The sequence below is a fragment of the Oryzias latipes genome, chromosome 3 (assembly GCF_002234675.1).
Source record: "Oryzias latipes chromosome 3, ASM223467v1".
Lineage (NCBI taxonomy): Eukaryota > Metazoa > Chordata > Actinopteri > Beloniformes > Adrianichthyidae > Oryzias > Oryzias latipes.
In genome coordinates, this window is record NC_019861.2 from 2,280,272 (window position 1) to 2,304,708 (window position 24,437).

General features: G+C 45.3%; 1 protein-coding gene across 4 annotated transcripts in view; it reads right to left on the bottom strand.

Moving 5' to 3' along the window:
- shank2 (SH3 and multiple ankyrin repeat domains 2) overlaps nucleotides 1-24,437 on the bottom strand; it is a 314,619-nt gene that overhangs the window by 96,835 nt on the left and 193,347 nt on the right. For all 4 annotated transcript variants that reach the window (XM_023950566.1, XM_023950561.1, XM_023950563.1 and 1 more), the window contains exons 13-14: nucleotides 8,644-8,783; nucleotides 7,183-7,296 (exon numbers count right to left, since the gene is read on the bottom strand). In XM_023950566.1, the coding sequence (XP_023806334.1) occupies nucleotides 7,183-7,296; nucleotides 8,644-8,783 (254 nt within the window). The remainder of the gene's footprint in view (nucleotides 1-7,182; nucleotides 7,297-8,643; nucleotides 8,784-24,437) is intronic.

Genomic DNA, 24,437 nt, shown 5'->3' on the forward strand with positions numbered 1-24,437 from the left:
ATAAATCAAGAAAACTCACGTTTATTTAAGTGTTGATATTACTGGCACAAAATCAACCAGATGTCAAATATTTAACAGAAGTAACGCTCCTTTCACATGAAGCAGATAATCTGGGAGTCTGAAAGAAGAGATGCGATTTCTAACTACTCTGGATTGAGGTTTGCTTTTTTTCCCCTGTTCAGCTCATTTCTCTAGACCTATGAGTGAATTAAGCACAAAAGGGACAAAATACAGGGAAGCAGTCACAGCAAATTTATGGAAAACTTCTCAAATCAGCAAATTCAAAAGATAAGGCACAAGAAATGTAATGCAAACAAGATGAAAAGGCACCAAATGTGTAAAAGAAAATCTCTTATGCTTCAGAAAGTCACTGTTTCAAGGGGAAAACTACAGAAGTCCAAATCAAATGATGAAAAAAGTCCTATTATTTTAAAGAAATAGCATCTGAGATTTTGGGAATTTGGCAATTAATAAAGTAAAAACAGAGAGATTCAGAGGTTAAAGGACAAAAAGATTCCATGTTTTTCTGCCTTTGTTTTCTGTTTACAAGCTCAAAAACTGCAGAAGCTTAACACATTGTAGTTTTCTAAACAGAGTAGCCCTGAAAACGATGCAGGAGACAAATGTGTGCGTTTCTGACAAACACGTGACTTTTCCTGGTCTGCCTCATGCGTTTGTCTAATCCAGCACCCTCTTCTCTCCTCCCTCTTTCTTTTCTTCCGTCTCATTTTCTCTCACACCAGCTGTCACACTTTCACAGAAATTCCATCTCCTCTGATCCGGCTTACATCTCGTCATCTTTGCGGGAACATTTTTTCCTGCCTCTCCCTGGTTGTGTATCTGCGGCATCAGACTGAAGGAGGATGCAGCTGGAAGTGCATGATGGTCTGACACAGATTCATGTTTTTCCTTCCTCATCGCTGAGGGAAGACAGAAGAGGGGGATTGGTTGCAGGACAGGAGGAAAAACAGGGAGAAGGGGTGTCTCCTCAGCATGATCACACTCCATAGCAACTACTGTCTGACTGCGACCATCTGGTTTCTATGGTCACAGATCAATAGAGATGCAGCAGGCATGTGTGCACGTTTGTGGGAGCGCACGAGAACACAGAGTCTTCACATTTACGTGTTGTGATGAGAGGTGTGCTTCCTCCGTCAGCGGTTGGATCTAAAACGTGTGTTTTGTGTGTGTGTGTGTGTGTTGCGTGAGCGGCAATGGATTCTGTTGGACATGTGGTCCTCTCCGGGTTTCCTTCTCTCTCCTCCTTCTCACCTCCTCCTGCAGCATCTCACCTTAAGGCACGAGGGACAGATGTGAGAAAGAGATGCTGGCGTCCGAGCAGGACGTGCCTCCGTTATTATGTCTATCCAGTGTCTTTTTTAAGCTCTCTGATTGTGAGACATCTCATTGGGATCCTTCAGATCTGTCTCATTTTCCCATCAGAAACGTGACAACACCCCAATTGTGGGATGGATCCACCATAACATTGGACAGAACCTTAAACACAATATATTTCATCAGAAAGCAGACCTGGAGAGATCGTCCAGACCGTTCTAGACAATTACCTGAAAGAGTTTTGATAGAAAAGTCTTCAGCTTTTGTATGTTTTTAAGTTTTAAGTGTCTGAGTTTGGTGTAGTTTGGTGAGTATCTTCCTCTTTTGACTTCTCCTCCCTTCTTCCTTTCTTTCCCCGTCCTTCCTGCCTTGACTTGCCATTCTTGCCTTTGTCCCTCCTCTTCCTGGTCTCGTCTCACATCGTTTTTGTCTCTCCTACTGTTCTTCTTCCTAAGCCTTTATAGATTGTTTGCGCGTCTTCCTCTTTTGTCTGGATTGGATGTTTCTTCCTGTACTCCATTTGAGCCTGATGGAACCTTTTTTTTAACAGGACTCACTACAAACTCCACAGGATTGAAGGAGGTCAGCAACTTTCTAATTTTTTTTATTTTCAAATTTCAGGGTGCTGTTAAATCACAGCATCAAAAGCCTCCATCTTTATCTCCACCCACAGCATCACAACATGCTGCGTTCACTGCCGGCCTCAGGGGAGGAATTCCAAACTCTTTTGCTGGTTCTGTGCTCGGGCAGAAAAATCCACTTCAGCAGCAGCTTCACTTCTGTCAGGAGTCACTACTGCTCTCAATGTTTTCTGCTTTTCATGTCCACATGAAACTGGTTATTTCTTTAACTGGTCCGATAATACACCCCCCCCCCCCCACTACCACCACCACCACCACCACCACCACCACCATGAAAAAACGTTGACAAAATGAGCCAAATATGCTAAACTTTAATACCATATCAAAATCTTAAACATTCCCGCTGTTAGAGACTAAAATAATGAAAGGATCATTCACTTATAACTTATAAGAACAATAACATGGAACCTATGTGCAAAAAGAAACACAAAGCTGTGTTAATGGCTGCAGTGCCCCTGCTTTGTGCTACACATCTTTTCAAAACCAGTTGCAGGTTTGTTGCTGCAACTCTCAAGTCCTGCTCAGGATTGAGCCCAGCTCTGTTCTTTGTTTTAAAAGTGGCAACAGCAGAAAATCTCCCAAGGAGAGGACGGAGAGTGGAGGCAGAATGCCCCCAGCCTTCTGGCCCATGAGTGGATGCTGCCTCTCCACACCCAGCAGAATTCAGGGAGAGTCTGTTCTGTGAACCGCATCCTCAGGGTGGAGTCTGAGGGATTTCAATGGACTGATCCTCCTCAGCAGAGCTCAAGGCAGCAGCTGCTGCTGCGTTAGTGGATCTGTCGTGGTGAGCTCTGTTGTCTGGGAAATATTTGAGAAAGAATCCTCACAGGGAAGACATGAACAAAGTGAACGGTCCTTTATAACATTTAAGTAAATTAAATAAAGGATCATTCATTCGCTTTGTGTGTTCTCCAACTGTGGGACGCCTCTCCCTGGTTTTCCCCATTCTTTAACGAATCTGATCACAGTTGCAGAAAAAGGCAGCTGTAGGTATCCAGTCCGTACCGATCGCGTGTGTGAAATGCGTCACCGTCCGAGCGGCATCACCGTTCATTTAAGAAGTTAAAACCTCCGTTGACGAGAATAATTACATCTTCAAATGTCACAGTTAGGTTTAGTTAATGTAGGTGACCTAAGACCTGTGGATCTGCCGCCCTGAAGCCCATTTTTTAATGAAAACAATTCGGACGACCAAACGCCCCCCCACCAGCATTGTCCCACCAGGTGATCCGCGCCCCCCCTGAGATACCTCTGTGCCCCCCCAGCGAGGCGCGCCCCACAGTTTGGGAACCAATGCATTCACTTATACATCTATTCTAGCTGATCTTCTTGTTTGAGGGATTGTGAAGAACAAACATTTCTCCTCTGTGTTTCCCTGATAAATGATAGGAATGAACACACTGTTAATAAAGATAGTCAGCAGATAATACTGTGACACTTCAGGCTGATGCGTAAAACAACACTAATTAAAGCATCTTTGCTTGACTTTGTTTCTGTGATCTCCTCTGTCCTCAGAGGGTTGGATGTGTCACTCATCTCTATTCTCACAGGCTGGAATCTGCAGATATGGGGGAGAGCTTCTGCTTGGAGTTTTTCCCCTCAGCCATTCATTTGTGGGGGACATTGCAGAGTCCTAGATGTTAGATTAGCCCTCTCCTAACAAAGCCTCTTCATTTTGCTAACGGAATGAAGGGAATGTACTTCAACAGAAAACGTTTGATTTTACCTACAAATATAGGTCCTTCAACAAAAATCAACATTTTAGGACATATAAAATGAATAGTATTGCTGTAAAAAATTGTTTCTTGTGTTACACACTGAATCCGTTTCACCCTTGTGCTATCCTAGGCACTTTAACATTGGGAGTTGGGTCATCTAGACCCACTAGACAGTGCTCTGAACCTTTTTTCTTCAATGATTTGGGATCTTCACTGGTGTCCATGAAATCTTTCCACCTTTATCCACCTTTGTCATGTTAGGGAGAACCCGTCACAAGGGTTATGCAAATAAGGTGATGACATTATCCAATGGCCTTTGGGACGGCGAAATAGAGGAGTTGGTAACAGATGCAGTAAGATAGGAAAGTCTGCGCCTTTGCCTGGATCCATAAAAACCTGTTTCTGTCTCCAATCAGCCACAGATTGGTTTCAAATATTGCCGGTGTACTCTAACAGGACGTAATTTTGAGATAAAACCACAGTTTGAGCTCTAGCCTTTTTAGCAACCGCTAAAGAATGAAAAGAGTCATCAATTCAAAACCCCAAACATCTGGACTTGCACCAACTGGGGAACAGAGGGATCCAGAACTCTCACTGAGGAGTGATAACTGGCTTTTTTTATTTTAGAAACTGGTAATATTTGGAGAAAAGGAAAACAAAAGGTGGATTTGACATCATTTACAACAACAGGCTTAGACTGAATCGCATCCCAAGCTTCCTGCAGCTGAGAAGAAGCTTCACCTACTGGGCTGCATGAAGCTGCATTATCTGCATAAGTGGAAGCTTCCATTTACAAAGCCGTGATGAACACATAAGTGGTTTAATGACGGGTCCCGGAGGCACAACTTTGGCTACAGAGAGCAAAGAGGAAACCGGTCCATCCATCTTTATTGCTGTGTTCAGTCAAAGCAGGATTATTCGGACAGTCTAAGGCCAAAGAGGCCGCGCTTCAGTGGAAAGTGATCAGTGAACAGAGATTTAGTGTTGTCTGATGAATTCAATTACGTCATTTAAAGCCTTCGTGACGTGAGATACTATTAACTTTATTCATTGACTCACTTAAAGTTTCAATAATTTGATCATATTAAAGGCGTCCCAGTGGTCTTTACATTGTGAAAGTCATTTTCAGCCAAAATTAAAAAAAAAACTTTTGCCGTTTTGTAGGACATAGTTCCTGCAGAGCAGCAGGAGTTTATTCAAAAATTCACTTCTGAGTTGTGGGGGGGGGGGGGGGGGGGGGGGGGGGGGGAGACTGTTGGCACAGAGCAACTCCGCCCCCACATTCCCTTCTCGTTGCTGATAACCTGGAGCAGGGGTGTCCAACTCAAATTCACAGGGCAGTGAAGTAAAGTCACGGGCGAAACTCAATGTTTTATAGAATATTGATATTTATAATACCAATATTTATACTAGCAAAGCATTGTGGGATTTGTAGTATTAGCAGTACATTATCTACCGCGATAGCATAGCATAGACCAGGGGTCTCAAACTCGCGGCCCGCGGGCTATTTGCGGCCCCCAAGATGATATTTAGCGGCCCCCGCCTTATTATGAAAGTTTAATGTTAATGGTCCCGCCAGTTTTTTATGAATGACACTTTTTCAGTGTTGTGCGCGGAGCTGATGAACCAACCAATCACAGCGGGATATTTGACTCTTGGGGGCGTGAAATTGACCGGGCTTGAAAGCAGGGGAACATTTAAGGCAGGACACCTGACAGCCCCCTCCCCGGACCACATTAAGGAGTTCCTTACTTTCCACACAAAGAAGACATAAAGCTGCTGGAGACGAAGCAGTTATGCAGCAGCACGTCTCGCCTTTAGGGGCTCACGGCGATCTCTTCTGGTACTCGTGTACTCATGGACAGCTGAAGGGGTGAAAGGTCGGCCCATTTATATACCTGTCACACCAAACGCCAATCGAGCATGAACCGTGCCTGATCGTTGCCGTATTTACATGTAATTCAACGGTGATTCATGTGTCAGTTACATCATTTTAAAGTGATCTGTGCAAGCGATGTACACGTGTGAGAAGTATGTTAAAGATACGAGGAACAGGCGTGGAAAGCCACAAATTTGTGTGTTCATCTTGCAAAAATCACACACAATTATGTAAGACAAACGAATATCTGCCTAATAAAATACACATAAACTGCATAAGTCACAAACCGGCCCTAACTTTTGAACAGCTCAACAGAGAATTCACGTCGAGACGCGTCGGCTGAAACCCTCAACGGGCATCTGCCCACATCGACAAACGCAAGAAACACGTATGAACGATGAATATCACGCATGAATCACGAAAGACCTTAATTACATACATGGAAAATGCACAAAATGTATGTTTTTGCCAACACGGCCTTTTGGTTGTGGGTGGGAGGGGCTGTAAGCTAGCAGGAGAACGTGCAAATAGATGGGTTAAAGGGAGGGAGGGCGGGGTTGCTCTATGCCGACAGTCCCGCCCACAACCAAGGGGCAGATTTCTAATGAACAGGCTTTTTATAATTTTACCTAAAAACCGCATCCCCATAATTAAAGGACCCCTGGAAACACTTTGAAAATCCATCAAAAGACGATGGGAGTGGGACAGCGAGTGAACTTTTAGAACATTTCTTCCTCAGAAACAAAACTGTAGAGAGGTGTTCCTTTTTAATGTGGGTCATTTCAAATGTAAAAAACAAAGTGTGTTTAATTTGGCGGCTTTCTTCACACAGGCCTTTCGCTTCTGCACAGCGACGGCAGACAAAGGTGACCCGTGGCCTCCATGCTGTGCTCTCATTTTCTGACAGGCTTTTCTTTGGGGCAGACCTGGAGGCAGTTGGAGTGAGGCACAGTGTGAGAGAAGCTCCCTGCGCCAACGGCCTTGGGTGAAGCTTCAAAGTGAGCCAGAAGAAGGCAAACCGCCAGAGTGAAAGGAGAACAAGACTCTGCCCATCTGCCTCAACCATTCCTGACTTTCTCCTTAAAGCAGAGGGAAGAACTGATGGCTGCTGGGAGCCGGACTCTGTCAGCACTGAGCCCTGTCATAATGTCAACCATTAAAAGTTGCCAGAAGGAAATCCGTGGAAAGGAAAGACGGTTTTGAAACATGGAGCAGACTGTCTGACAGCGCTCGCTGAGCAGCTTCAGCCAATGGAAGGATGAGCATAAAATGGGATATTTATGGGGGATGGAGCATGGCGTGATGTGTTCATTAGCCTGCACCCAGAGGAAATAAGAGCACAGCTGAGTTAGCAGGGTAATGTAGCACTTAGCTTTGTGCAGCTCAGCCTGGGGAGATGGAAAAAGACAGGAAGACAAGCAGACAGGGGGGCAGGGACACATGCAGCACAGGCGCTGCAGGAGAAAGCCACGTGTCTTCAACCCAGCTTCACTGGTTGCATCCCCTCCTGCTCAGTCTGCACAGAACCGGCTGAACGCCAGCAGCCCGAGTCCCACATTACCAATGTCCCGCCTCCAGCTAGCAAGCTCCCCCAGGCGATTGAACTTACAGCTCCTCTCGTCTGCGGCCTTGGCCTGGATCTCCTCCACACAGTCGGCTGGGAACCAGCCAACCTGGCCGCGGGCGCTGCCCTCCCAGAAGCCCCCCTCTCCGATGCTCAGAACTGGACCCGAGGCCGGGAAAGTGGTGGGGGGGAGAGAAGGGAGGCCAAAGTGAGACCAGCAGAAGCGTAAAGATGTCACATTCAGTTCATCAACCTGCGTTTTGTAAGGGTGAAAGCAAAGAGTTTCCCGTCCAAACATTCGTCTGGCGGCATGAAAACGGCGAAAGGCTGAAACGTGCTGCCGACCCGCGTCTGCTTCTTCTGGATGCTTTTCAAGCTTCATGTCCTCCAGGACATCCCTGCTTAAACTTTTACGGTTTAAAAGTTGGATGCTGCCACGTTAAAATGAACGGACGCAGCTTTACGTCTTCGAAGAGTCTGAGAGGGAAAAGCATCTGCAGAGATTTAGCAGGACAAGCATCCAAACCTTCAGGAAAGATGCTGGGCTCTTTCCAAAAGATCTAGATTCTTCTTAGTTATACTGAGACTTTCAGCTCTTCTTTCAGCATTTTCTTTACCTTTTTAGTTAGCACCATTTGACTCAGTAGCTCATGAGTTCATGCCTTTGATGCACGCTATGCAGCGTTTTTAGATCATTTGCTAATTTTGTTTGGCACCATTCCAAAGCTTTTATCAGCCATCAGACACATTTTTGAAGTAAATGCAGTCTGACTGCTGCTGGTTTTTGTTTCTGTCACAGGTGACTCTAAAACGGCAGGTCTTTGGTTTTCATGCATCTGGTTTCAGAAACTGTTCCATCACAAATGACCCCCCCAGGAACCAACGTTCCTGAAGCCATCCTCACAGTCAGCAACAGGAAACTCCATAAACGACTGCATTAATCCATTTCTGATCATTATGACGGCATCGAAACCAGACATGATGATGTCACTCCTGCAAATCAAGCACATCTCATTTACCTCGTGTCCAGCATCTCCGCCTCTGAATATAATGCAGAAAATATTTGCATTAAAGCAAAATTCATCCTTTTCTTTATATATTTTCCTTTCATTTTATTCACTAAAAATGTGTTAAGGTTTTTCCTTTTGATGAGAAGGAGCAAACCTGCTCATAGAAAAGAATTGTAATCTTTTTGCACTCTGGTGTTGTACCGTCTGGAGCCCTGAATGAGGAATCAGGATTATCTACAACTGTGAATGTCAGATCTTTTCCGTCTTATTCTTTCCCAACAACAATGCCTATGGATGTTGTCTGTACATGAGTGAGTGCTGTTCTGCCTCCCCAGCTCAGGGCAGAGACTCACCCGCTGCAGATGTTCTCAGTGGCAGATTTGTTGAGAGACACTCACATTGGTGGAGATGAGCTCTTTGACTTTTGTGAGTCTGTCACTGATGAAAAAGCAAATAATCCCACCGCCGCACCAACTGAGGATATTCCCGGCCTCACCTTTGACCCTGTCTCCCTTGTAGAGGTTAATCTCCCCCTCAGCCTGGACGCTGTAAGGACGAACCACCACGAAATGCCTCCCAGGAACGGCGCTGTACAGCTTCCTTCTGGTACCGAGAGCCTCGCCATGACTGCTGGGACTGTGAGAGAGAAAAGGATTCTGGGTCAAAAAGATGCCCATCCGGGTTGTGAGTCCAAGTAAATAATGTGGGCAACATCTTTACTCTGGGGATCCTGGAGACCAGGAATCTTCTGCAAATGAATGCTGGGAAAGATAATTTGACACTAGATGAAACAACAGAGACACGCAAATGAGCAGAAGGAGCAGCAATGCTGATCTATCTGTCCGTCCGTCCGTCCGTCCATCCGTCCATCTATCTGGCCCACGGGGAGATTTTTGTGGCCCTCAATAAAAGAGATGCAATGCACAAAGTATTCAACATACAGCGTCACTATGTTACAAATCATAGAAACTATGACAAATTTACCGGCGATTAGCACAACAATAAGCTCCATGAACTACAGTGAGGCTGTGCTGCACAGCAGATGTTTCCAGAAATGTCTAAATCCAGTGACGCTGAGACTGAAGCTGGTAGCTACGCTGTGGCTTTGGAAACGGTCCGGTGTAGCAAAGCCTTCAGTGACGGGGAGTTTGTAAAAGAATAAATGCTGAAAGCAGCTGACATTGTTTGTCCAGAGCAAAAGAAAGAAATAAGGAATAAGTCTGTCAAATGATACAAATACTAGATCTGGACAGAAACCTCTGGGAAACATCTGGAGGGTCTGGTTAACTGTATAAATGACACTTAAAGTTACCAAAAACAACATTTTGTTTATCCATGTTTTTCACCAAAATTGGCCCCCAGTCTAATGTGGAGTTCCCAAATTGGCCCTCTGCTAAAAAAAACTTTGAGAACCCCTGATCTATCTGATCCAAAGAGCTTCAGAACTTGTTGAAAAAAGAGGAGCATCTCTGTCTGAACGATGCAGAGCTTCGTCTTCTGGGACAAACAGAGCATTTGAATGATCACACTGCTTCTGCAGACCCTCACAGAGAGCAGATGGGACTGAAGGCAGAGCCACTGTGAAGCCGCCTGCATGGCATGATGACGTGGCGCCTCTTAGTGGCCAACCAGCATAACAACAAATGAAGGCTGAAATGACAGAAATGTCTGCATTTAGCCATTAGAGTTTCAACAGTTCAAAACAACTCTGTTTTTTCAGAAAGAAAAAAAACTTTCAATTAAGCTTTTGAATTAAAAAAAAGGAAACATTGCAGTGTTTCAGATCAAAACCACCATCCGTGTTGAGAGATAAAGACAGAGAAGATGAAGCAGAATGGCAAAAACATAAAAACTAGTTTGAAAATGGAGAACAGGAGAGGGGTTTTTTTCTTTTCAAAAAAGTGGGTCACCTTGCCCTGTCGACTGCACTCCTCCTCAAACCTCCACGAGCCTTCAGAGAGCTAACCCCATTCAACATTTTCCAAGGAGAAAGCCACGGACAAACCCCCAGCCTTCCACTCGCTGCCTTTTGCAGAGCTCTGACGTGTTCTGGGAGACAGCTGTGTTTCATAAAATGCACTGGTCAATCAAGCCTCCCTGCACCAGACACATGTTGTTTTGAGAGATCAACACAGATCTCATGTTCTCCAAAGGAACCCAAGCAACAATCTGTCGTCTGTGCTGTTATTTTGAAAATTCTCAGTTGGACCGATTCTTACTTGCAGGTAGGGCTGCAGGATATGAGAAAAACTCACAACATGCCATATTAGGGATCAACATTGCGATGACAATATAATGTATGAACAAATAGCAGTACAGTCTTCAGTACATCCAAAACAGTGCAGCCAGAATCCTAAAAGGAGTCAGGAAATATGAGCACATCACCCCCATCCTGAAATCGCTGCACTGGCTTCCTGTTTCATCAAACTTCTCACCATCTCCTACAAATGCATGACCGGTCAGGGACCACCATACCTCCAGGAACCCCTCATTCCCCAGAAACATACCCGTACCCTCCGTTCATCAGGCAGCTTCCCTCTTCAGGCCCCCCCCACCAGGCTCCGCACGGTGACACGGAGACAGAGCATTTAGTTCTGCTGCACCGAGGCTCTGAACTCCCATCCTGTTCATCTCAGAACATCACAGACCCTGGACCCCTTTAAAGCCTTTTTAAAGACATTTCTATTTAAAAAAAAGCCCATGACTGATGATAGTTTTTATTTTTTTTTGCTTGTTGTTACTTTTATAGTTTTAAGTTAGTTTTGTATCAAAATGTGCACATTTTTTTCTTTTTAATTGAGTTTTTATTCATATCTTGTAGCATTTTGAAGTTTCATATAATGAAAAGTGCATTATAAATACAATTTATTATTATTATTAAAACATCCAAAAACATCATTTCCATTTCACTGCAACAGTTTCATTTAGAAAGGAGTCAACATTCCTTCAATTATATTCCAAATAAAACTACATGGGAGGTGAGCATCTAACTTAAAAAGGCTTTATCCGATTGGTCCAATGCGTAAATGGATTTATTTCATTTGTTAAATACTTCAAGCTGCCATAAGATTGTTTTAGCACATTTAAGGTAACCATTTGTTACGCTGTTTGCCGTCTTTTGGGATGTGCGTATTGCACAGCTGGATATCATGATAACGATAAATTTGGGATTTGTTTTGTAGACCTGGTAGCTAGCAGAACAATTTTGCATTCAGCCATAAAGATGTTGAAGTTAATCACACTAAATGTATTTCTACTGAATATGAAATCCTTTACAATTATGCTACGTATTGATGCGGGTGAACAGTTTATAAGTTCATCGTGTTTTGAGAGTTTTGTTCTGCAGAACCACATCAAGACCAGGAACAGAACCGGACTAATCAACTTTATGAACAAAATCACAAAGTTCAGCACTTCTTCAATCAAAAGGCAAACAGAAACTAGAAGGAGCTGCATTTCCTGAAGAAAATACAGGGTTGAATGCTGTATTGCTGAATGAAAATGAAACTTAAAGGGTAATAATTGGCTAAAATAAATAAATAAATGATCAAAGTTGACCATAAATAAAGTGAAAACAGCAAAAAACAAAAAAGATATGATTGTGAAAAATGCCAGAGTATCGAACCAGCGAGCTTCTGCACCAAGGATTCCCCATGTGTTACAATGGAGGATAAAATCCTGGAATATCTTGAAACGTTCAAGGATTTAAAGGACCAAAAGCCAAAGCTGGTAAAAGCCGAAAGAGCTGAACATTTGAACAGTTGGATGGTTGAAATAGATGAAAACTTGTAGAAGTTAAGAGACAAAAAATGTCGGAAGATACCAGAATAAAAAAAGAGAAACAGGAAAACAATGGATTAAAGGCTTTATAGCTCTATAAATGATGATTTTGAACTTTACGCAGCTTATGGAAAATATTTTGTGGGAGTAAAAAGTGATCATGGGCTGAAATTGGAACAGAAGCGTCTGCCTCTTTAACAGTATCAACATTTTTTCAAAACAGATGTCACATATTTTAACGTCATGTTAGTCATGTGGAGGCGATCTGTATCAAACATATTACAATCTTGAAGATCACACTTAATTTCAAGCAGTGTTACATTTATACATTTAAATCATGTTGACAAAACATGAAATAGCTATGTTTTGGCCTTTGCCTCTTAATTTTGGATAAGTAAACCCCGTCTGTCAAGAAGCATCCCAGGAGGGAAAACTATGCAGTCAGTGAGTAACTCACTGGAGTAACTTGTAAAATCTAAGTTGAATTTACTCTAATAAATGAATTTAAGGAGGTGGAAGGCGTTATATTTAGTATTAATTTTGCTTATTTTCATGGGGAAGAGCTTTGTAATCCACTTTTGTCGTAGTTATCAAAGTTAAGGCTCTGTGCGCCACGTCTGCCCCTCCCAGCCTCAGCCCTTGGCAACAGGTAGGGGGAGGTGTCTGCGGTATGTTGTACTTTCATGCCGCAGACAGATTCATCGGTAAACGCGGTGAGTTCCAATGATGAGCACGGTGAGCAGTCATGCCGTGGGAATTCACACTTGATGACGGGGCGCGCGGGCACGGCGTTTTTTATTTCCACAGGCGGAAACTTTGCCAGGGTAATTCATCGCCACTTAACCCTTGTGCTATCTTGTGGGGTCCAGATGACCCCCCCCCCCCCCTTCCATTGACGTGTTCTCCCTACCATGACAAAGGTGGATAAAGGTGGAAAGATTTCATGTAATCCATGGACACCAGTGAAGATCACAAATCATTGAAGGAAAAAGGTTCAGAGCACTATCTAGTGGGTCTAGATGACCCATCTGGACCCCACAAGACAGCACAAGGGTTAAGTGGATTTCTTTTAGCTAGATTCCGCTTTGTGGAGACCGAATTTAAAGGAAAATGTGAGAAGCTACTAAGTAAGTAAAAGCCGAATCATCATCCAGTGAACTAAAACACCACAGCCTTGTGTATTCCTGGACATTATGTGCTGACTATTGTCGTGAGTTACCTTCTTTAAGAAACACAAATTGACTTTATAAACCGGTTTAAACCTGCAGAAGTGGATCTGATTGGAAACTTTGTTTGACTTCAACTCTCACTCCCGCTGAAGGATGGAGGGAAGGCTGGTTTGAGGCCAGTAACCAGGCAACCACAGGGTTCACCTGACCTTCAAACGTGACCCTGTTTCAGCCTAAATTGGGCTGCCGTTGATGAGACAGGAGTCCACCATGTCACAGCTGAAAGAAGAGCTTCACAGCCTCAGTAACAGTTAAATACTGCAGAAGCGTTAAAGGTAAAAACGGAGTCCGGATGGTTTATAAGGTCAGGATGAAGAACCAAACCTTCACACCTTCACCTGCCGTGTTTTCTATTATCATATGGAAACTTTGTCAATGTCACAAGAAGCAAAAAATATCCAACAGATTCAGTGACTACTTCAGCAAAACAACTGAAGGATTCTGGGAAAAGTAATGTTTGTGCCAAAACAAGAAATACAAACCGCCTAAAGTAAGAAAAAAAAAAGTGTCAAACTTTGTAAAAAAAAAAAAAAAAAAAAAAAATTAAAGTAAAACAAGATTTTTAGGCTTCACTTGTCACTTTAACTCCAAAAAAGTCCTTAGTTTGCAGATGTGGATATTGCATATGACCCCTTCTCTAATCCTGGACTGTTCCTCACACGTGACCTCTGCAGAAGAATTTCAACTCCAGACTGACTTCTGATTGGTCCCCTCATCCTCTGCGCTGCTTCAGATTAAAGGCATGTCAGCAGATGGACCAGGATTACTCCAGCAACCATGTGGACACCAAATCTAGATTCTTCAATTCCTTTCGCATCAGATCCTCTTCATGATTAGAGGGTATTGTCTGTTGCCGTGCAGTTTGTGACAGAACGGACGTTTCCAGGACAAAACCACAGCATCACCTTTAATCATTTAACTTAATGAAAACAGGATCATCAAACGTCCAGGAGCTGCAAGCAGTGACCGGTTTTGTTCTCCGCTGACCGGTTCATCAGTTTTCAGAGGATTCTGTCGTTTTTTTTTTTTTTTTTTTTTTTTTTTTTAATTTCTCCTGTCCAACAGCTGGGCAGACAGATGAGAGCTGAGGGCCTCTTGTGTTGGACATATTTTACTTTAACAAGAGGGGTTATTAATCTTCAGACAAACCAAAGGTATGTCTGAATAAACCCCTTTTGTAATTGAGGCCAAACTTTATTAATTTCAAACATGTCTGAAAATCTTTGGTGTTGGACCGGACGAAAAAGGAAAGAGGGGAAGAAGAGAGAGGGACGTTAGGGAGAGGGGGGGTAGGAGGGTGATAGTAGGAGGGGAAGGGGGATAAGACCATGAAGCAGCATAAAGCAACAAGTTTACTGGTTGTTTATCATTATGGTAAGGTTCAAATGTAGTACAAAAAGGGCGGGGCCTGTCCACACACACACTCAAATGTTATAAACACACCTGCTAGCTGCAAAAATGTCCACCTGTCGACATGTACACAAAACAGATAGTGTTCACACACGCATACTTACGCCTTAAAACCAACTAGTGTGAAACATTTCAGTCATTCAGTCATGCAAGCTATTAGTGCAAAGGTGAGCTAACACCAGTGCTCAGGTGAGGTTTTATGTTCTTCTAAAATGGATGGTGGAACGTGAAAAGAAGGAGGGAGAGTGCCCAGCCACCCCCACACCCATACCCCCGCCGCAGCAGCAGCGGCAGCCGGAATCCCCCCAATGCCACACGGGAACCGGCAGGGAACAACCGCCGCCCGGGCGACCAAGCCCGCCACCCAGGCCAGGGCCAGCAGGACCGTCGCAAGGCCCCCAGAGCCAGAGAGCAGGGAGGCATGGAGGGAAAGAGAGCGCCGCCCCAGCCCAGCCAGGAGAGCAGCCCCCCCGCCGCGCCGGGAGAGACCAACGCAGGGCCCCACCCGAGAAGGACGCCCATAGCCCCAGACGAGCACCCCACCACCACCCAGGAGTTCCAGGCATCCCCCCGCCCCAACCCCAGGTACGAGCCAGGACCCCCCAAGGGAGACCCGCTCCGCACTCCAGGCAGCCACCCACCCGGCCCACGGTTGGTCCAGGGAGGAGCAAGGACCAGAACCCACCCCCCAGTGACACGAACACCCCCGGCTCAGGTGTAATGTGAACCCCCCCACCGCGCGGAGAGAGCACCGCCGGGCACAGGAAGCCGGCACCCCGGGGACACGGCCGCCGTCGCAAAGGGGCCCGCACCCCCCACCAGGGAAGGGGTAGGGGACAGATGGACCCAGGTCCCACCTTCCTTGCAAAATGTGTGTGCGTGTATGTGTGTTTGAGAGGGTGTGTGTGTGCATGTGTGTGTGTTTATGTTGGGATGTATATATTGAGGGGGGAGGGGTGTGTGTACTAAGGGGGGTGCAGTAAAAATTGGCGAGTAGGGCACTAAGGGGACATCTCCTGATTACTCACAGTGACGTCCCCTCACCCTCCCCACCAAGGGGCCCTAAATGTCTAAGGTGCGGTTAAAATTGGCGGGTAGGGTGCTAGGAGGACATCTGCTGCTTGCTGGCAGTGATGTCCAAGCACCCCCCCTACCAAGGGCCCTACATGTCTAAGGTGCAAATAAAACCTAAAGAGGGGGGGCCCACTCCATACGGCAACCATAGGAGGGGGGCCACTGCCTAGTAACCCCCCCCAAGGCTCATCGCAGGCTAAGCCCCCCACCCCCTCACCCTAATATGAGGTTATATGAGGAAGGGGGTAAGTTGGGGACAGCTGGTAGACTGTCCCCCGGTGGTCAAACACCCACCCCACACAGAGAGAGAGGAGCCAGAAAGCGTCGCCCCCCCCCCCCCCCCCCCCCCCCCGGGGCAAGCCCAGGCCCCCACCCCCAAACGCCGGCCCTAGAAGAGCTCTGGTCAGGCCTCGACGGGACCGAGGCAGCCAACCGGCCGGGGAAACCGCCGATGGCCTCAGCGGAGACCCCGACCCGTCAACCCCCCCTGCCCCGTACCAATAGTGCCCCCCCCCTCCCCAGAATGCCCCCCCACAGGACAGGGCCGACAAGACTCCCCACCCCAGACCCCGCAGCCGAAGCGGATGACACCCAGAGCGACCGGGGGCCCCAAGAGGGCCGATCCCAGCCCCAGATTCTGTCGTTTTGGACATAGAACTCTGTTGTTCTTTTGGTTTTTTGTTGTCTCTTTTTCTTCGCTGCTGCCACTGTTTATTATCTTTAAGGAGCAGCTGAAAATGGCTGCTGATCCGGTGGTCCTGGGACCCGCCCGGTGCTGCACGCTGCTGGAGGTTCGAGGCTCGAACCAGAGGCGTTTGCTTTCACACCCGTCAGATAAAGTCAATCGCTGAGTGCAAAAACAGAAGAAAGCTCTCCCTCCATCACTGCAGAGGCCGTTTAAATCCAATGAAGTGCTAGTTACTACGTGTTTATCCATACTTTACAGAGGAATCACCTGCAGCAAAAACAAACATGCTTGAGCTGAACACTAGTGCAAACACAGAGTCTGATCTGATGAGCCACAAAACAAAAAGAAGTCTAAGCGTGTTTACATCTCCTCCTGTTTAGATTCATGTGCCTTTAAAACGGCAGAGAAGATTCACAAAAAAGTTAAACTTTAGAAATACAGATTTAAATTTTGACGCCCCTTTCTTGGGGGGGGGGACTGGCTGACAGCTGTCAATCAAATCCTGAGTTTTGTAAAAAAAAGAAAAAGGGCAAACAGGAGGTGGACCGGTGTAGTAACACACCCACTGAGCCTGTTTTAACACACAGGTCACCCGTCAATCAAAGGGCCACACCCTTGTTTCAGCACAACGCTTTCAGAATTTTAAAAACCAAAAATTGTTAAAAGCTAAGCCCAACATTAGCCACAGCGTTTGGGAAAGTTCCCACTCATGTCTGTGACAGCCAATAGGATCTTACATTGAAGGGAAGTTTGCACTTTTGTGCAGATGACACGTTTATCATCACTAGAGGGCGCTGTTCTTAGGCAGCACTGGGCCCACAAAAGAGAGGATGTGCAGAACCTCCTGTTCCCGCTAGAGCTGAGTCAGCTGCTTGTGTGCTGAAGGAAAGCGTTTGACAGTCAGACCTCAGCTTTAGTCGTTTATGTTGAAGTCAGGTCAAACAAAAAAAAGGGATTCTGACCCGAACCTGCGCTCACAAGTCTGATGCTCGAGTCCCTACAGCAGAAAAGCCTTGTTTTCTCCTTCAGCCGGCTTGAACATCGCGGGCCTCCCCAGCACGTCACTCAAAGACCCACAGTGGGTCTTCTAGGCGCTCCAGGCTCGCCTGCACTCATCAAGTCTGTCAGAAAACAGCCTTTGACTCTCACAAGTCCCCGAGGAGATTCAAAGCAGCAACACCTTCTCAGACCATCTGAAAAGATGTTTAGTCTGTGGTCCTAACATCTGGAGAAAAGCCTGCCAGAAAAAAAAACATTTCTACATGGTAAATGGTGTAAACCTGTCTCACACTCTTTTACCTTCCTCGATCGCCCAAGGTGCGGTACAGTCAAAGTCCTATTCACACATTCACACATGGATGGCGGTACTTGTGCCAAACTCCATGTCACGGTGGTGGGGTGGCTCGAGAGCCGGTTGGACCCAGATGCAGAGGCAGGAGGCACAAAGTTCGGGGGCAAGGGGTTTAATTACCAACACAAACAAAAAGCGCTGCCGAGCAGGATGACAAAACCAAAAAACAAAAACTCACTGTGACGTGGCATGAGACAAGGAACGAGGAACGAGGAACATGGCATGACATGAACACCAGAACAGGAATAATGGACCAACACAGGAGGAAGGCAGAGACAAGACTTATATACAGACAGGGCAGACAAGACACAGGTGGACACGATCGGGGCTGATGGGGACCAAAGGAAGTAAAACTCAAGAAAACAGACAAGACAGGAGACTTTCAAAATAAAACAGGAAACAGAAACAAGACAGAACAAGGACCAAAAACAAGACAACAAGTTCAAATCATGACACTCCATGCTACTGTGACAAGGAAATTTCCCATTCGTGGGATTAATAAACAAATCTGATCTAATCTACTGACCAACACTGGCGCCAATCTTCCATCAGAGGCAAGGGGGGGTTTGGTGTCTTGCCCAAAGAGACACTCTGACATTTGGACAAGCAAGGCGGGAATCGAACCTGCAATAGGTCAATCGCCTGACCAATGCACCACAGCCTAAAGCCCTTTAAGAAAGATTTCATGGTGTGTTCAAGTGCAGAATCCATCCATCTATCCATCCATCCACCCATCTATCCATCCATACATCCATCCATCTATCCGTCATCCATCCATAAATCCATCCATCCATCCATCCATCCATCCATCCATCCATCCATTACTGTGGGAGGGAACCGGAGAGCCTCGTGTATTGCAGGAAACTCCACACATAAAGGATTTAGCCAGGATTTGAACCATTTTATGCTGTTATGTACAATAAAGATAATGTTACCAGGCAAATATCATAGTGGAAAATGTGCTACTAGCTCTGTATTAATTTATTTCAGACTTTGTTTTGCAGAAAAAATATGTTTTTCTATCATTTGAGTTCAAGTTTGCATTTTCTTTTATGGTGTAAGAAGATCAAATTATTCTTATTAACTTCAAAATCCCTGAGGGAATATTTTCATGTAATTTTGCAGCAGAATCTGTAATTCTTTTTGCTCCGATTTGTTAATGAAGCTCTGCAGGAAAAATGATGATGTAGCTGTTTGAACAGGTTTTTGATTGAATTACAGTAGAACATCACAGCGGCAGCAGCAGCAGCAGAAGCAGCAGAAGCAGCAGATTGTCTGCATCTCAGCTTTTATGGAAATGGAAGTCAAAGCCCGACAGCGGCGATTAGCGAACAGCCCAGGCCTCCACACAAACATCTCATTTCTCTGCAAATCTAGCTGGGAAGCTGTTGCCATGACGCCCGAGGGTGACTGACAGCTGTCACCCTGTGGTTGTGTGTGTTGGGGGTGTCATAGTCTGGCATCACGTGCCTCCGTGTTGCATTCTAAGAAACTGACATGTCAAGCGGAAGCGAAGGGAAACCACAGAGATGCTGTCGTGTGTGGGCGCAGGAAGGCGGAGCTAAAAGTGGGTGAAGGAGCCTCAAAGAGCGGGGTTTGGTCCAGCAGGACAACCCAACATGGCTTCACTCAGCCGCTGGGTTTTACCAGGTGATCCTGAAAGTTCCTCTGCTCTCATGGCCTGTTCACACCTCCATCACACAGGAACTGCTTTGATGCCTAATGAGAAGACACACATGAGCTTCTCCCACCTCCCTCATCTTTTCATCATGGCACAGCCTCGGGTGAAATTTTCCTCTCAGTAATTCCCAGCTGTCCACAGCTCAGCCAAAAGAAAATCCCATTTACGTTAGAGTATGAACAGACTCTGGAGGCAGCAGGATGCGGCTGTTTGTGCCGGACTGAACCTTCAGGAACCCACAGCACGTGTGCTGAAGGAGAAGGTGAGCCGACGTGACACGGCTCTGTGCAGGTTTTTCACAGTTTGGAAACGGTGACATTTGTGTCAGATGTTCAGAGCGTGTGAGATGTGAGAAGCCGGCACACACCGAGGTAATAATGGTCCTGTAAGTGGGCCAACAGGAGCTGCGCAGAGCAGAGGCCCTCCGTGTCCCGGATTCCCAGACCCTGATACACCAGGAGCCATTAGATTACAGACCCACTTCACGAATCATTTCAGATTTTATAATTACGACCCGCAAGGTCGTCTTTTTCTGTGGGTGAGGAGAAACTGGGTTTGCCCTCATGAAGCAGGTGTCCACGGTCACAAAAGGACTTCAGCTCCACTAAGGTTCACAGGATTTACTTAAGCACACGCAAGGCTTTAAGGGGACAACAAGAAGTGGCGACATAGAAAATGCAGAGAATTTAGAATGTATGAACATTGATCAACAAAGAGAAGTCCTGTTTACTGTGCGTACAAATATGAATTAAAAAAGGGAACTGTGTACTAATGATATTTTAGTGGGTGTACAATTACAACATTGATCTTTCAATTCAACTTTGTATAATATGTTGAAACATGCATTGAAAGAAAATGTCTTCAGTCCTGTAAAAGATCCAGAACGTGGATGAAAAATAGACCACACCATGGCAAATAAAAGTCAGCAAATACAAAAACAAATGTTGTTCAAGTTCATTCTCTTTAGAAGAGGCTCCAACGGGTCTTTTTTTGCCCTCGGGCTTCACAAGAAGTACAAGTTGCACTTCTTCCCCTCTCATGTTCCAAACAGGAAGAACAACAAGGAGCCAAAATCCTGTAGACATCTATAGAGAAATGAACAGCTGTTCCTGAGTCATTCTGTCGGTCAGAAGAACCGTTCTGGATCTGACACCTTTTTAACAGATAATTCTCATTTTTTTCATGATATTTTTTCTTTATCGCAAGTCACTGAAGTTATAAACTGACCAATTACATCCTTCAGGAGAAGCCTGTGTGCGTTTTGTTGTCTGGCTGTTTTACTCTGTTTTGCCCTTTGTTTTTCTGATCTTGTTATGTTTAATTCTTTCTGCACCATGACTGAGAGGGAGGGAGAGGAGGATCACTCCATTATGTTGAAAAACGTTTGTACGTCAAATAAAGCCGGAGTGCATTCTGACTAGGGATGTGTGTGGGCATGATATGTATGCTGATATTGTACATTTTCTTTTTTTTTTATCAATATGACTTAGAAATCCTCTATCTGAATTTAATACGCCTTTCATGGTAATAAAATTGTGAAATTCCATTTATTTAATGATCACAATGTTACTGCAACTGTATCTCACATATAAGTTGCTTTTACCCAAACAAATTCATAGCACTTTTATTTTGGTAACTTAAAATACAGAAAGGGAACATTCACCATTTTCTGATTTCCACAACAAAATATTTTTCAGTATAAGAAAAAACAAAGAATGAATGTGACTTAACCACTAAGGTTGTAAAAGTATAATTAAGTTAATAAAGAGCTGTTTATTTTTAACCCTTGTGCTATCTTAGATGACCCCCCCCCCCTTACATTGACATGTTCTTCCTACCATGACAAAGCACAAGGGTTAATATTGATTAATGAAGCTACAGTATTTTTAAACCGTTCAGGAGCCTGAATGTTGTTTCAAAAATAAAGGAAAAAACACTAATTCTTTCCAGAAACAATAAAGTGATGATGATGAGGCAGCATGACAGGATGAAGGAGACGCTTTATTGTGGCTAAGATGTTTTTTTTCCATGACGGTCTGCTCTGCACCGTTGCAGCCACGCTTTCTCACACATGGAAGTAAACTAACGCTCATCGCCACGGCGTTGGCGTTTTTTCAGAGCGTTGGACACATCACTCTGATCCATCAGAACTAGAATCTATTGCTGGGAGGTTCTGCAGAACTTAGGCCCGCTTTGCAGACAGCATTTTGTCTCCGTGCATTAGCCGCTGTGCAGCTGCAGAGCTTCACTGGTTCTGATCTGAGCCTCTAAAAAGCACTGCAATCTATATTTTTATATGTTACTGGCAGCAACATGACTCAGAGTTTCTGTCCTGTATCCATCCCAAGTAAAAACTGAGTAGTTCATGTCTCATAACAACAAAAAAGCTGCCTCTAGCTGAGTTCTTCCTGTTGTTTTGTGCGTGTAGAGCTGCTCAGAGGCTCTGTGTTCTCTGCTGCCACCTAGTGGTTGGAGGTTGAAGTGTAAAACAAGAGTCAGACGCTGAAGGACGCTCAGGAATAAATAAACAAATATCGTCCTGACAGCATTTTGAATCGATACAAGTATCGGCAAATGAAATATCTCGATATATCGCCATATCGGTTTCTTCTAACACCCCTAATTCTAACGTATCTCTCATTTAGACGTGTTGATGTCTGATGCTATCAGTGATTCGTCGTTCTTATCTTAAATAATCATACTTAATATTTATAAGCCTATATTTCACAGCCAAGCTCTGACCACATTTTTTCATGCCATCGTTTATCCACTTTTACCAACACAAATCCAAAGTCTAAACTCTTTGCTCACATCTTTCATAGCTCATTTTCACTGGTTCTTGGACTTAGTGCTTTTTAAATATTTACTGTGATTTTGTCATGGTGCCTCTGTCAGACTCCCCCCCCCCTCCAAGCTCTGCTCTGCTCCTGACTCACAGCTGTGACCTATCATCTCATCAAGCCTCTGCTCTTCGTAAGGAGACCCAGCTCCAGCAGTCATCGCCAGTTTGTTAACCCTAATGGTTTACCTCAAGCCTCGAGGGTCACCTGAATCAAGAATCACCTCGAGCAGCAGCTGCCTAACTATCACCCCGCCGACGCCTTCAACCTCCAGAGCCACTGTCTCAGTGCTCCGCAAGAGCTCCAGCCACGTTCCACGTCAAGATCACCAGCCACGCTCACGCGGGCTCCAAGTCCCATCTGCTCACAGGCCCGCCTGGATAGATCAAAAGAAAATAAATTCCACTTACCTACCACTTACCCGTCTTCCTTCTGGGTTCCAGCACCTGGGTCCATCCCGTGCTCTGATCATGACAGATTGTTCTTTATTTACATTACTCACAATACATTAGGGATTTTCAGTGGATGTAAAGAAAGCGTTTATTTCACGTCACAGATTTTAGGGAGTCAGAAACACCTCATTTAGTCTTTTCCATAACCATCTCATTGTGTTCAGTGTTTTTTTTTAACTTATCAGAGCAAAAACCAAATCATTTTTAACTAAAAACCTTTTCAGTGTGGCATCAACGTCAACATTCTGTGGGTCCAAAAAGCTGATTTTACCACAAAGTCGTTCCAATTTCCTCATTCAAACAGCCATGAAGACATGACGCCACTCAACGGACGAGCAGCTCCACCTGACCGTGGCGCCTTCAGGTTGGAGGTAGACGGTCAGATGTTGAACTTGGTGGGTCTCAAAGTGTCATCAGCAGACTTGCATCAAGACCCAGAACTACTGGCAGAGTTTGGGACGGACCCAGGAGTCACAACCATGACCAAAACCTAACGACCTCGGACCTAAGACATGGTTAAGCAAACGCCGCACAGCCGCGGGCCCGTTTACCAGATGTGAGGGGTACTGGCGTTTCCAGACTAACAATTCAGAACTGACTCCACCGCTTTGACTGGAATGACAAACGACCGCTGCTGGTGACTCCACCCACACCAAGACACCGCCGTGAACGTTTACAGTACAGACCATGTGACCTGGACGGTGCAGCAACGGTCTACCGCCCTGTTCACTGATGAGTATCGGGTCACCTTGCCTAGTCAGCGTCGCTGGAGAAGGTGAGCGGGGATGCATCCATCCATCCGTTTTCCTCTGCATATCCGGGACCGGGTGGCGGGGGCAGCAGTCTAATCAAAAACCTATGAAGCATGTTTTTGGACAGTGGGAGGAAGCCGGAGTCCACGGAGAAAACCCACACATGCACGGGGAGAACATGCAAACTCCACACAGGAAGGCCCCCGTTGGTGTTCTGGTTCAGGTCCCCCAGCCAGGACTTGAACCAGGGTCCCTCTTGCTGTCATGCAAGAGGTCTAACCACTAACATTTCTCTAAATTTGTGTTTTTCCATGACAGACATCAACCCCCCTTGGTGCAAATGGCACTAAAATGTTCTGAATTAAATCTATAAATGAATTGTCAATCAATATGGAAACACGTTTTTTTTATCCAGATTCCATGTTTTTCCTTTTTGTAATGAGGGGGATTACCAAAACACTCCACTCATCTACTCCTGGTCTGGCCCTTCTGTCAAAGTTTAGAACCCTTTGTGGCCCACAAGTCAAAGAGCTTGCTAACCCTTAGATTCAAGAATAGTAAAGGAACACAGCCCAAATAGTCATTCACTTTATGGAGGCTCATTTTGTCCAAAAAGGTTGTCATGTGACTTTTGGTCCTGTCCTGACTGGATTGAAGCCACGCTGAGTGTTGGAGTGCTAACCACATTGTGACACAACACCTTGTTGGAAGTGTTGTGTCACGATAAAGCATGAATCATCCCCTGCAGGTTTACTCACTTCAACTAAGGCATCAGAGGTGCGCTGTGACCTAAAGCGCCGCCAGCCTCCCTGAGCAAAGCATGTGCACGAGCACATGCACCATGACTCTGTCTTAGTCTTAGGACGCTGCCAGGCCAGTCGAGCTGAAGTCAAACGTCATCAAGCTGCAGACTCATGAGCCGTTCTGGAGCAGTCATAACATGATGATGATGATGAGGAGGAGGGTGTCCCATCACTCTGGAGTCTGTCTTGAAACTTGTTCTCAACATTCTGGTTGGAATAACTCTGCAGAT